The sequence below is a fragment of the Eschrichtius robustus genome, chromosome 12 (genome assembly GCF_028021215.1).
Source record: "Eschrichtius robustus isolate mEscRob2 chromosome 12, mEscRob2.pri, whole genome shotgun sequence".
NCBI lineage: Eukaryota > Metazoa > Chordata > Mammalia > Artiodactyla > Eschrichtiidae > Eschrichtius > Eschrichtius robustus.
The window spans coordinates 108,538,174-108,550,425 of NC_090835.1; the positions used below are offsets into that span (position 1 = coordinate 108,538,174).

The window sequence follows — 12,252 nt, forward strand, 5'->3', positions numbered from 1 at the left end:
ACGCACTTGCAAAGCTCCACGCCTGGGGACCAGACCGCGGGAAGCTGCAGGGCACCCGCCCTCTGAGCTTGGTCAGCTCCAGGGCTGGTGTGAGGAGACCAGTTACTGTACCAAGCAGAGAGCGAAAGCCTGGGCCTTTGCCTGTTTCTGCAGCTTTGTCTGCACCTCTCATCAGCGCCCACCCCTGTGCCTGCTCTGGTCACCCAGAGTGACTGTGGCCTCTCCTGCACGCGTGCCACGCCCCTGCCAGGACTCCCCCGCACCCACTGTGCCAGCCAACTCCAGCACTCATGCTTCAGGCCCCGACTAAGTACCACCTCCTCTGAGATGCCGTCCTGGGACACGACCTCCCTCACCCAAACTGGAGTGGCCTCTCGGTTCCCTTCCCCACACACAGCACCAGGAGCACCGATACCAGTGCGTATGGCCTGCTCTGTAACCGCCAGTTTTCCTAACTGCCAACCCCACCAAGCTAGTCTGAGAATCAGGGGTGGGTCTGTGCATCCTGCCTGAGTCCCAGAGCGCCTGCTGGGATGAATAAGCATTTCTCAAGCGAACTGGCAAATGAGTGAATGAAGAGAGGCAGTGCAGGTCTCCACCATGGGCCACGGTCCTGAGACCCAGGCTGGACAGACCTGTGTCCAAAGAACATCACAGAAAAGACAGCCTAAAGAAACTGCCAGGGCCACGACCCCCTCCTCTAACAAGGCAAAGCCCTTGGGGCAGGGGGGTTCACCGTCCCCGTGTCCATGTGACCTGAACACCTGCTCTGGTCTTGGAGAAGGGGCCTCTGCCTCTAACATCTAAGCACGGTCAATACCATCCCAACGGAAACGTCCGTGTGCTTTTGGCCACCACCCACCATGGCTCCAAACAAAACCCCGAGAGACTGGGGGAGCAGGCAGAGGCTTTGGCTTGGACAGCTGTGCACACGGCAGTGGTGTTGGCTCTCCCAGGGGCCCTGGCGTCAGAGCCTCACAAACCTCTAAGTGCAAAGCCCAGGGCACTCTGCCCCTCCCTCTCACATTGCACACTGATTTGAGATCAAAAGACCCAGGTTCAGGCAAAGTAGCACTAACATTTTTAGCTTTTGGTGTGTTTCTTGGCCTCTCTGAGCCTCAAGTGAATGAAATAATACCTTCTCTGTGGGTTTATACAGCTTCAAGGTGACAGTTCGTGACCTGCAGAGCACCGATTACTAGGTGATTGTCGTGGGTGCCACGAGGGGCGGGGGAGCCCACAGGGTTGGGGCCCTCGCCAGAAACCCTGCTTCCCTCATGCTGTTTCCTCATGCCCCCTGGCACGCCCTCACAGGTGGGCAGTGGAGACACCTCAGGGCCTCGAGGCCTGGCACCTCCACCTGGATCACCTGTTCTTCACCCAGGTAGGCCTGTCAAGTCAGAATAAGCATCGTGATGCCCGTCATCCCACACCCATCAGGGGCCGTTCTGGCACAAAGTGTCCTGCCCCGAGCCCTTGCCAGGAGCGTCCAGGCACTGGAGACGCAGCACACAGGTCAAGCCTCCTTCAGCCAACGAGCCCACACACCTCAGCTCCTGTAGTCCCGCCAAACCTCTCCTTTAAGTAAAAAGTTAAATTTCCTTCTTCCCCCACTGGAGTTCGACGAGAGAACGTTGGGAAACAGACTTAAACTGCTCTTCACACCGGCTAGTGTCCTTCACGTTGAAGCTGAGAGCGGAGTTGGGAGACGGCCCTGTGCACCCCCCAGACTTCCCTCTGCTCAAGCGGGGGACCCGCTCTCTCTCCCGGGGAAAGGAGTTCACGTCTCCTGCCGTCACTACCCTCCTTCTGGAGGAAGGCAGTGGCCTTAAAATAAAGCAGCGTCACTGCCGGGGGCAGCCTCCGAACGTGCCTCGTGGCGCCCGTGGCAGAAGCAAGTGGGATCCACACCCCAGCTAAGGGCGGGCGCAGCGTGTGGAGCTGCCCTTCACCAGATGCATGCACGTGTGGTGGAGGCGAGACCCCAGGACGAAACAGCCCAGGAGACAGTCCCCAGGGGCAGGTGTGCCCAGCAGGGCCCTCAGGAGTGGCAACCACGGATTACCGCAGGGTCACCGGGTGGGGCAGCAGGGCTCTGAGATGGCCTGGGGGCAGCAGGGCTAAGGGCAAAGAAGGAGCCGCAGCAGAGGAATTAGGTAAAAACCCTTCCCTTGTCAAAGAGGACGCGTAGTTCCCAACATATGATGACACAATTGCATATGTATTGTTTAAAATGAAAACAGGCGAGTTCACAAATTACTTCTGGACACTGAAAAATGAACTCTGGTTGCTTTTCTTCTGGGCAGCACCTAAACTCTGGCTTTGCAATATTTCAGGTACATTACAGTCTTCTGAGAGAGGCGCAGTACTTCAGAATCCCTGGGGTGGCTGTGGAGAAAGAATGTTACTGGCGACCGATATTAGGACAACATTTCAGGTTACAGGAATAGATCTAGGCGTTCACATTGTACCCGTATTTAAGTCTTCGAGCTGACTCCTAAATACTTCTTCTGTTAACATATTTACATTTCTTTTTGGTTTAAGGAAAACATTACTTTAGAGCAAACTGTCTTGGCTGTAGGTGAGGAGCTCCGCGGCTGCGCTTTCCTTTCTTGCTGTACATCTGGGGCCTGCACGAGTGTGGAGCCTGGCCAGCTGGCTTGGCCTGACGTCAGATTTACCCACCACAAAGTGCTCCCAAAGCCCGCCTCAGAAGCTTCGAGTGGCCCAATGATATGATCCTTTTCCCTTTGGCTTCAAAAGCAATCGTGACCAAACGCTTTCAACCGTGAGGCAGAGTTGATTGGAATAATGAAAAACACTTTTTCAAAAACCGTTTAATGAGGTAGCTGAGATCAAATCCCAAATCCACAGCAGACATGAAGGTGCTTAATAAGTGCTCAGGCATTAAATGTATTTTTAAGCGCAAACCGTGACAGTGCCTAACAACTGCTCTTTCTTCCTAAATCCCGAAGGTGCATGCAAGCCTTGCGAGGGGTTCCCCAGAGTGAGAACAGCAGGAGGCTGGGAGGAGGGGAAGCTGGACGGGGGAGCTGAGGGCGGGCGTCTGGGCTGCTCCCCACACCACCCAAGGGCCGGCGGTTCAGGCGGGCACACACCGAGCAGGGCTCGGAAGGGCAGGGCTGAGCAGGGCCGGCGGCAGCAGGAGGGCCTGCTCGGCCACCTCCGGGCCCCGGGGCCCAGTGCCGCCCTCAGAAGGCGGAGGGGGCCCCTGCTGCCCCCTTGGCCACCCTGAGGCCTCCCCGCTGCCCGCTCGCAGGCCCGGCGGCTCCTCCACGGCCACCTCCAAGTGCCTTCCAGCGGATCTCGCACGGGGAAAGGCAGTGAGGCCGATGCCGGCAGTGTGGCTTTCACGGCAGCTCCCGCAGCGCACACGTTCAGAACTCACGCTCACTCACTCACACACACGCGCGCGCGTGCACGCTCCCCAGCTTGCCCACGGGTGTGAGGCAGCAGCGTCTGGGCGGCGCAGAAGCTGGGGGTGGGGCTGCTGGGGTCTCGGGGGGGGCCTGGATCCACCGGGACACCCCTTCCCGTCCGCGGGCAGGGGCGCCGAGGGCTCGGCTAGGTCTCCGTGGTGCAGCTGCCGTAGGCCGGAGGAGGCGAGGCCGGGAGGCCACCCCAGCGCCCGGCGCCAGGCGGGGGCTCCGCGCGCCCCTGGCTCTTTGTATTTACCCAGAATGCCTCTGGCTTCTTCTGCATCCCGCAAAGGGCTCTCTCCGTACTCCTCCTTCAGCCACTGGTGGAACTGGAGAAGTGAAACAAACCAGGACGTCACACAGCTCACCCCCTACACTCCCACCTGCTACCTGATGGTGCAGGTTTGCCCCTATGAACAGGGGGCCAAGGGGCATCGGGCAGTCAGCTCTGAGGGTTAGGGTTAGCAAGAGAAATGACTGCTTCTTCCAGGTTCTGGCCTGAGAACGTGAAAGCAAGCCTGACCAAGGAAATGGCACTTGACCCCAAGACAGAGAAACAGAAGCTACCATGGGGCCTGAGGACGGTGGGAAAAGGGAATGACCGCAGCGGCTGGTGGACGAGGGGCCAGTGACACTGCAGAGGGGCTCAAGGGGTGTCCTTGGACCAGCCGACCTCGGGGGCCCTTTCCAGCCTCCACAAGTCTGGGCGGGCGTGGAAGGACGGAGGTGCGTTCCCAGCCCCCGAGCACGCTTACCTGACGGACCTGGCGCTCCTCAAACTCCTGGAGCTGCCTCTGGAAGCCCAGGTTGGGGTTTGCGCAGGACCTGCCCGCACGCACGGTGCGCAGGGCGTCTTCCCAGCCGAAGTCGGTGACCGTCATGATGTATGCCACCACCAGAGTCACGCTCCTGGAGACGCCGGCCAGGCTGCGGGGCCAAGAACCACACAGGCAGGGGAGGGTCGGGGACCCTGAGGACCCACCGAGGAAGCCTTCCTGCCTCGGAGCGCGCGTGGACAGCAAGCCAGTACGTTACTAGGCGATCACGCAGGACACGCCAGCTCTCTCTGCTTTATGCCACTAGAAGCTCAGGCGTTCTTCGCCTGTGCAGCCTCATTTTTTATTGGTTTTCTACTGGCTGCGGCTCCGGACACTTCCATCTTCTGACTCTCTATTGCGCCTGAGCCCCTCTTCAGATAGTCCCATCTCCCTGGACAGACGAAGTAACTAAAGGACATCCAGGGACTGCAGGGGTCCAGGATCTGAGCAGCAAACCCAGTTATGATCTGCAGCCATTTAGACAGCCTCACATTTTTAAAGTCTGGTTTTCTTAGAGATACAAGGGCCAAGTCTATAACTTAAAAAACTCATTAAATACAGAAGCCCTTACCAAATATTTTGTGATCCTCTTCACATACATAAGCAGAGTGCCAGCGTGGGCACGCTCTGCAGGCCATAACGGTCAATTTTCTCTCACAGGCTGAGTAAGGGGACCGATTTTAAATGCACATGCAAATTAAGGTGGTCACAGAGAGGTGGTGCTGCGTCAGACTCAGCAACGGTTTAGATGGGGAAGTTTAGCGAGTTTCTCATTTTTAGAAAAGGCTATCTTCAGATTGACACAACTGTATGAGACACAAATTCCTAGAATATCAGGCCTGCACATATTCAAATACAAATAATAGTAAAAAACCACTCTCAAGTAGTGGTTCTTCCCTCGGGCTGTGTATCAGAAAAACTGAGAAAGCGTTAAAGAAAAATACATCCCCTTGGGCTGCAGCCGGGCAGGTGCTAACCCACCAGGCACAGGGCTCCAGAGCCCCTTGAAACGGCTCTGACTGCACCGCGAAGTGTTCTGAGGCAACTGCGAGCAAATGTCACAAAACCTGCACTTTGTGTTTATTACATGTCCCGCTCTTTTTAAAAGTAAAATGAAAATGGGCAGTGATGAAACGAGGGCCCACATTCCCTGAGTGCCTGCGATGTGTCAGGTGCAGGGCACTGTGCCTGAGTTCTGTGTCTTTCTCTGCAGCTTTCTCTGCACGATGTGTGCCCAGGTGTATGCGGATGTACCACACAGACTGCAGCTGAATGCGGGTGGATAGCTGCATAGGAATTGCTCAATTCTAAGAGTCTATTCAGTTCTCTTTAAAGCAAAGTATAAGCCCAAAACACATAAAAGCTCCAATCTATAAACTGAGAAACAATGGTCATTTTGGTGTGACAGTAACGCAATGCTGAACGCTCACACGTGCAATCAAAACTCTCCAGCAAGAAGCAGTGTTCTGCATGGACGCTGGGCGGAGCCCACGTTCTGACGGGATCTCGGAGGAAGGCTGGAAAAGGAGTTTCTGTGTCGTGACCTCAACAGTCCCTGCAGAACCCTAACTGAGAAAATGAAAATCCTAAGTGAAAAGGAAAGAAAGGATGTACGGTTCTCTTTGCACAAAAGCAAACAATGGCTAACAAACAGGCAGGGTCGGGTGGGGTGTGTACTGGGCGTTTGGGGGAGGTGAGCAGAACAGACCCGGGGTCACCCGGCAGGGGCACACGTACCAGTGAACAAGGCAGCCCTCACCTCGCAGGCGGCACTCGTGGATGAATTGAATACTTTCTTTGAAATGTCTTGTCCTGGGGTGAGGAAAAAGGAGAGAAGTGACATCACAGGCTGTTTCACTGAACGCCACTGACTTGCTGGGGGGTGGGTCCTGCCCAGCCCCATGGTCAGTCTGGGTCCCTCAACACTTAGCAGTACACTGACCTGCTCGCCAGCCGCTCAGGTGAGGGAGGTGCCCACCCAGAGTGGGCTCCCTGAGCCCCAAGGCCAGTTCGTTTCTGACAGTCTGTGGATAGGTCCTGTCTGCCCGTCCTCCAGGCCGGGGAAGGGGAGCTGCAGCTCCAGTCCTGCTCGGCCTCACTGGATATGGGACTTTGGGAATGTCACCTAGCTTCCCTTAACCTCACTTAGAAAGTGGGAGCTGTGTCTCACAGGCTGGGACGAAGAAACATATACCAACGTGCTTTGCAAACTCTGAGGTCCTGCATGAAGATGACACCATGATCTTTTCTCCTGACCCTCAGCTTGTCTACGACCCCCTTCTCCCGCCCCTGGTTCATGCCCAGCTGTGCGCACCAGCATGTTCTAGATGCGTAGGTGGGTTAAGTACAAGTACTCTGAGGGGAACCACCGAGTATGTGCTTTTTGACGTCTCCTGCCTTTGAATGGCTTATAAAGCAGCAAAACACCTAAAGTTGCCCATGGACTAAAGTCACAACACCTACTGAGTAGTGATTATTTAGCAGGGACTCTGCTAAGATGCAAGAGATTCAGAGCTGAATAAAATGTCGTTCCCAGCCACACGAACTAGGGCTGCTGTCTCCTGTCAGGGTGAATGACAGGAGTAAGAACGGGGAATTCAGGCAAGAGAAGCAGACTCAGCCAGCTCCTGACTGCAGAAGAGACTCAGCAACCCAAGTGCCGGTGCCCGGCTGGATTAGGGCAGCTGGCACAGAGGAAACTGTAGTGGCAGGCCTGATGCCACCACGTGTGGAGGGGCCAGGGTCCCAGCCACAGACTCTAGACTCTCGCCTGAAACCTGACTATAGAGCAGGGCAAGGGGTGCTTCTGCTGACTTTCCCCGGGGCAAACGCTCCCAGTGTAAACGTACAAAGTGAGCAGGGCGCCGCAACGCTACTCCCCCAAACCGACTTGCTGTAAAACAGGCAAGGAAAGATTCCTGCTGTGATCCTGAAATCCAAGGAGACCTCGGAGCAGGGCCAGGGCCGTGAGGCAGAAGCCAGGAAGGCCAGGCAGCAGAGCAGGGAGGGGCAGAGGGTGTGGCCCTGGGGGCTACAGGTCCGGTCTGGGGCGGGGAGCGCCGCCCATCCTGTCTCTCAGCAGGCGGAGCTGGCGGTGAACTCCTCTGATGCCTGGGAAGGGCTGGGGCTGCGGGGGTCTCCTCTGTCACCCTGAGGCTGTCGGGCAGCAGTTCCCAGTCCCTCGGAGGCCCATCTTCCCTCCAGTTCCGGCCACAGAGAAGTAAAGGGGAGGCTGTGGGCTGGGGGCCGCTCCTGATAAAAGGAAGGGCATCTCTGCCCCAGGCTTCCTGCCAGGAGACTGGGAAGTGGCTTGCGCCCAGAGTTGCGTCAGCCGCTCCGCGACCACAGGCGGCAGGCCTCCGGGGTGGAAGGGGGCTCCAGGAGCTGCTGCCCAGGCTTCTTGGGTAGGGAGTGAAGTAAACCAGTGTCTTTATAACTTAAAACACTGTCAATCAGATATTCTGCTATTTACAGCCAAGCACTGTCTACCTGATATTAACAAGTGCAACGGTTTAAAGACACTGAGCCACTCAGTGGCCGAGGAGCGGCTACAGGCTGCCCGCCCACCCTCTGCCTCCTGGTTTCCCCTGCCGACACGCCAGAGGGTGGGCAGCTTTGACTGTGGGTCCAGGGCTAGGCAGTTCGCCCAGGACCCAGGCCCATCTCAGCTGCAGGCTAGCGGCTGAGGGCACACGCCTCCGCACCCTAGGCTGGCCACACTGCAGTATCCAAGGGTTCCCAAGAGGCCTCTCCATGCCTGCAGCCATGCTCTCGCCTGTCCTCTGCGGGGCTCTTTCTGGTCCAGGACAGCTGTGTCTGAGATGAGACAGGTGGGAAGAAGACCCTCCCAGCAAAGGAAGAGCGAATCAGGAAACGAGAGACAACGGCCTGAGCGCGTGGGGAGCACGGACGGCCTCGGAACATACTGTGGAAGCTACACCAGGCGGGTGGCTTGTCCCGGGGACCTGCCGGCCCTGGGGAGGCCACCGACACCTTGCAGAGATGACAAGTGAGCCCCTTTACTGAAACCCCTGGGTGGGAACCTCTTCCGTCCGCCTTTCACACCTGCATGTCCGAAACCACACGCACGAGGAAACCCAGGTCCCAAATAAGGCGTGGTGCTGGGTTCAAGGGTCAGTTTTGCCGCATCTCAGCATGAGAGACTGAGGTGGGGTGTGGTCAGCAGGGAAACATCCAAACTGGCCAGAGCCCAGAGCATGTGTGCGAGGGGCCCCCAGACAAGGAAGCTGTGAGGAGGGTCTCCCCCCAGCCTTTCCTCTTTCAGCTCTGTCTGCATCAGGCGTCAAGTCCAGGAAAAACCCACCGACGGCTCCGGCCCATCACTGTGCTGGGACAAGGGCTCCGGCCCAGGAGCTTAATGATGCCCACGGAGGGCCCGCTCAGAGCCCCACCTCGAAACTTGACTCACGGGCAAGACCGGGCACGAGGCCAAGCCGGACAGACACTCCTCGAAGTGCCTCTTCCAAGGAAAGCCAGGAGGCAGGTGCGCTCAGCGCTCCTTGGGTAGGTTATTTCCAGGGAAGCTCGTGACATAAGCCCTGGCCCGGTCATCACACCCCTCCTCCACAGTGGGAAATACCCGGGGCTCCGGGCCGCACGTTGCTCAACCCTGGATCAAAGCAGAAGCCCAGAGGGAAGCACATCCGCCACAGGCTGTTTCACTGAACGCCGGTTCCCTATTCCTGATCTCCGTGCTGTACCTTTACTTCCACACAAAGACACGCGGGCAAGCTCTGTCGGAGGACAGCCAGCTGGGCGCGTCCACAAGGACGCGCACCTACACGCGCACGTGGCTGCCGACAATCGCCGAGAGCACAGGGGCCGGGCGAGAGATGCCCTTCCGTGGGGTTGGTGCACAGCCCGGCAGCTGTGCCACTGTCCCCTCCTTCCTCCTCCGCAGTCTGTGCTGGCCCTCCCCACGGCCCAGTGCATCCCAGCCCGCCCTCTCCATCCAGAGGCCAAGAGCAGGACCAGCCGGGTTTTCCTGACCTTCGGGAAAGGACGCTGGACGAACCTAGCAGAGCCACACCACCTGACGCTCATTCTTTTGAGTTTGGACCATCTCTTCTTACTCCAAGACTGCAAGACTTGGAGGCTGTGGTCCCCACTGTTGGGGGTCTGAGGCGGTCCTGTCCTGCTGGGAAGGACTCTGCTTGTGGGAGGTCTGGCCCAGCACCCTGGGGGGCAGCTGGGCTCACCCCAAAGCCAGCAGTGCCAGACCAGGCTGCGCTGGCAGCACAAGCCACAAGATCCAGGCCGCTTCTCCTGCCCCTCATCAGAGTATCAACATGTGTGTGTACGTGTGTATGCACGTGTGCGCAGTGTGTATACAGGAAAGCAAAGGAGAAAAAGACCAGGAAAGGCCAGCACCTTAGGGGTTTTTTCCCTCAGAAAAGAATGTTTTAAAAAAAAGCCTATGGGTGGAGTGTCTTCTCTGGGTGCAGGCTCTGGAGGGTGGGCTCAGGTCAGAGAGCTGCTTCCTCCCGGGCAGAGTCAGCCCAGCCCCCCAGGCCCTGCGCTGACCGGGCAGCTCTCACTGCACCCGAGGTGAGCGGGAAGGAAACTTCCTCACCCGGAGCAGGCTGCACACAGCCTTCAGCACATTTATGTCAAGGCTTCCGCAACTTTTACATTTCCTGCACCGTCAACATTTAAAGAAAAATCGCGGGGAATATGTGTACTGTACTTTTCATTTTGCCAAATAAGGTCGTTTAAAAAACAAACAAAAACACACCCCCTCTCTACCATCTGCTACAACATCATTTCACAAAGAGCAGTTCCACCCCAAAAAAGCAAGGACGACATAGTCTAAGACTAAAGAATAGGTTTTTAAGTTGAATAAGTGAAGTCTTATGAAAAATGCAATACACATTTTCCACATATTTCTCATTCTGTGACCGCAAAGTCCTCAGGAGTCGTGTATGTGCAGGTGTGTATGTGCATCTTTGTCTGGAAGCAGGACAGAGCACATCAGGGCCCACTTAGCTCTGATCTTGCAAAACTGCTTTTTAATAATAAAAATAAAGAAAAATGTAAATGAGAGAAAAAGAGAGCTGGAAGTACAGAAGACATGAGCTAAACTAAAGAAAATACACACAAAAAGACAGGAGGTGGAATAAAGCAAGGAGGGTTTAATGCAAGCGCTCTGCATTTCTGGTGCCTCTTCTCTCCACAAAAACCCCAGGAACCTGAGACCCTGCTCGACTCTCAAGCCACTGTTGTCACCAAGTTTCTGCTGCGAAGATGTGACGCTGCAGCGCCACAGAGAAGACAAAGAAGATAACCCTCCCCTGATGGTGTCTAAATACTAATAGCAATCTGATGAACATTAAACTAAGAATGAATAAAATAAGCTGCGATACCTCCAACCATTCACTCTCAAGACACGTTAACACTCCCTTCTCGAAGAGGCAAAATATGGAATCTGATTCTTTGGAGACACTTAGTGTCTTTACACACTTGCACTACCTCACCTAATGCTACAGAAATCGTGTGAGACAGGTATTCCACAGGGGAGACAAGTGAGGTTCAAATGACTTGCCCAGGGAAGCACAGACAGAAAGCAAAAGCAAACATTTCCAGAAGCCTCAGTTCACTCAACCACTGCACGTCGGCCACTGGCAGAAGGGGTGTGCATTTGATGTAAACCCGACGAGGCCTCCAATTCTGCAAATCACGCAGAACGCGTCAGCCTGGGGTCTGTGGGGTTGTCGCCACTGTGAGGACCTGAACTTCCACGTGTCCTGACTTTGTGAGGCGGGGTGGTAGTGGGGACCAAGCTAAAATTCTGATGTGTTACTGCTGTCTCCAGCCAGGGTTATGCATTTCGGGTTCCTGGAAGATCAGAGGGGAGTTTGTGAGGAGTACGGCCAAGACAGAAAACTGACCTTCCTGGAGCGTCTGCGGTGACCGAACGCAGTTAGTCTCCAAAGGTCACAACCCTCTTACTAAGCATAACTAGCAAGAAGAATTCCTGCTGGTATAGGGATTTGTGGGGAAAGAGTTAGGATATAAAACCTTAAGTTATATCCAAAGTTGGAAATAATTTTTAAAATCTGTAACTAAGTTTAAAAATATCAGCAATACAGTTTTCTAGAATTTATTTTTGTCATTAAATATAGGAACTCTTAGGCACCAGGAAGTAAAAGCTGCTAGACTGAAGGACCCCTGGTTCTAACTGGGTTTCCAGAGCAGTTAGAGGATCTGTCTCCTGACCATCTACATTGGCTGATGATACAGAAACTGAAGGCTCACGGTCAGCCTGCACATGCTCCTACTACTTGGTGAGTAATAAATACAAGCTACCCAAAGCGAGGTGGGCGATACAGAGAAGTCAAGAGCTCTGCCTGCCAGCGTTAACCGTCTCACTGTCTCATGAATGCATGCTCGCTGTGCCTTCCAATGAAATATCTGTAACAGGTAGAGAAACTCAAACTATTTCATAGGCTGTCTCTTAACATACGAAGTACCCTCGGATTCCAAGCTTAACTTCACGATCTCCATATAACTTCACTAAGGCAAGAAACATTTATAGAATCGTGGACATTTATGCACCTAAATCCTTACCTGTATATAAGCTTTGCTATTACTAATGGATCAAAAATAAAAGTTTCCCTGAAGAATCACACACGTGCCTATGAGCACAACTGTCTTTTGCTGAGTTATGGTCCGGACCCCCTTTTCCAACTGAACCCCAGGTCGGGCTGCTGCAGGGCTTCAGTCACAACAGCAGCGACGGCCACTGCCCAGCTCGGCCTGTCGCCAGCCCCAAGCTCAGACGCCGCAGCACCCACCTGCTGGACCACACTCTTGGCCAGATTCAAGGAAAGGGAAAGAAGGCAAACCACACATCGTAACCAGACATCCGTACACACTTGGGACAGGAGAGAACTAGTTCAAATCTTACGAGCTAGTCCTCTGGCCCCAGGTTGACTGTGCTCGGGCTGGTTTTGCCAGAAGATCTGAACAGACCC

General features: G+C 55.2%; 1 protein-coding gene across 1 annotated transcript in view; it reads right to left on the bottom strand.

Annotated features, from left to right (window-relative positions):
- Window positions 1-3,495: 3,495 nt before the first annotated feature.
- Window positions 3,496-12,252, bottom strand: part of DUSP22 (dual specificity phosphatase 22) — a 45,816-nt gene continuing 37,059 nt past the window's right edge. Inside the window, 4 exon segments of the mRNA XM_068557649.1 lie at window positions 3,496-3,681; window positions 3,683-3,769; window positions 4,196-4,367; window positions 5,996-6,070. Of these exon segments, the coding sequence (XP_068413750.1) occupies window positions 3,586-3,681; window positions 3,683-3,769; window positions 4,196-4,367; window positions 5,996-6,070 (430 nt within the window). The 3' untranslated portion in view covers window positions 3,496-3,585.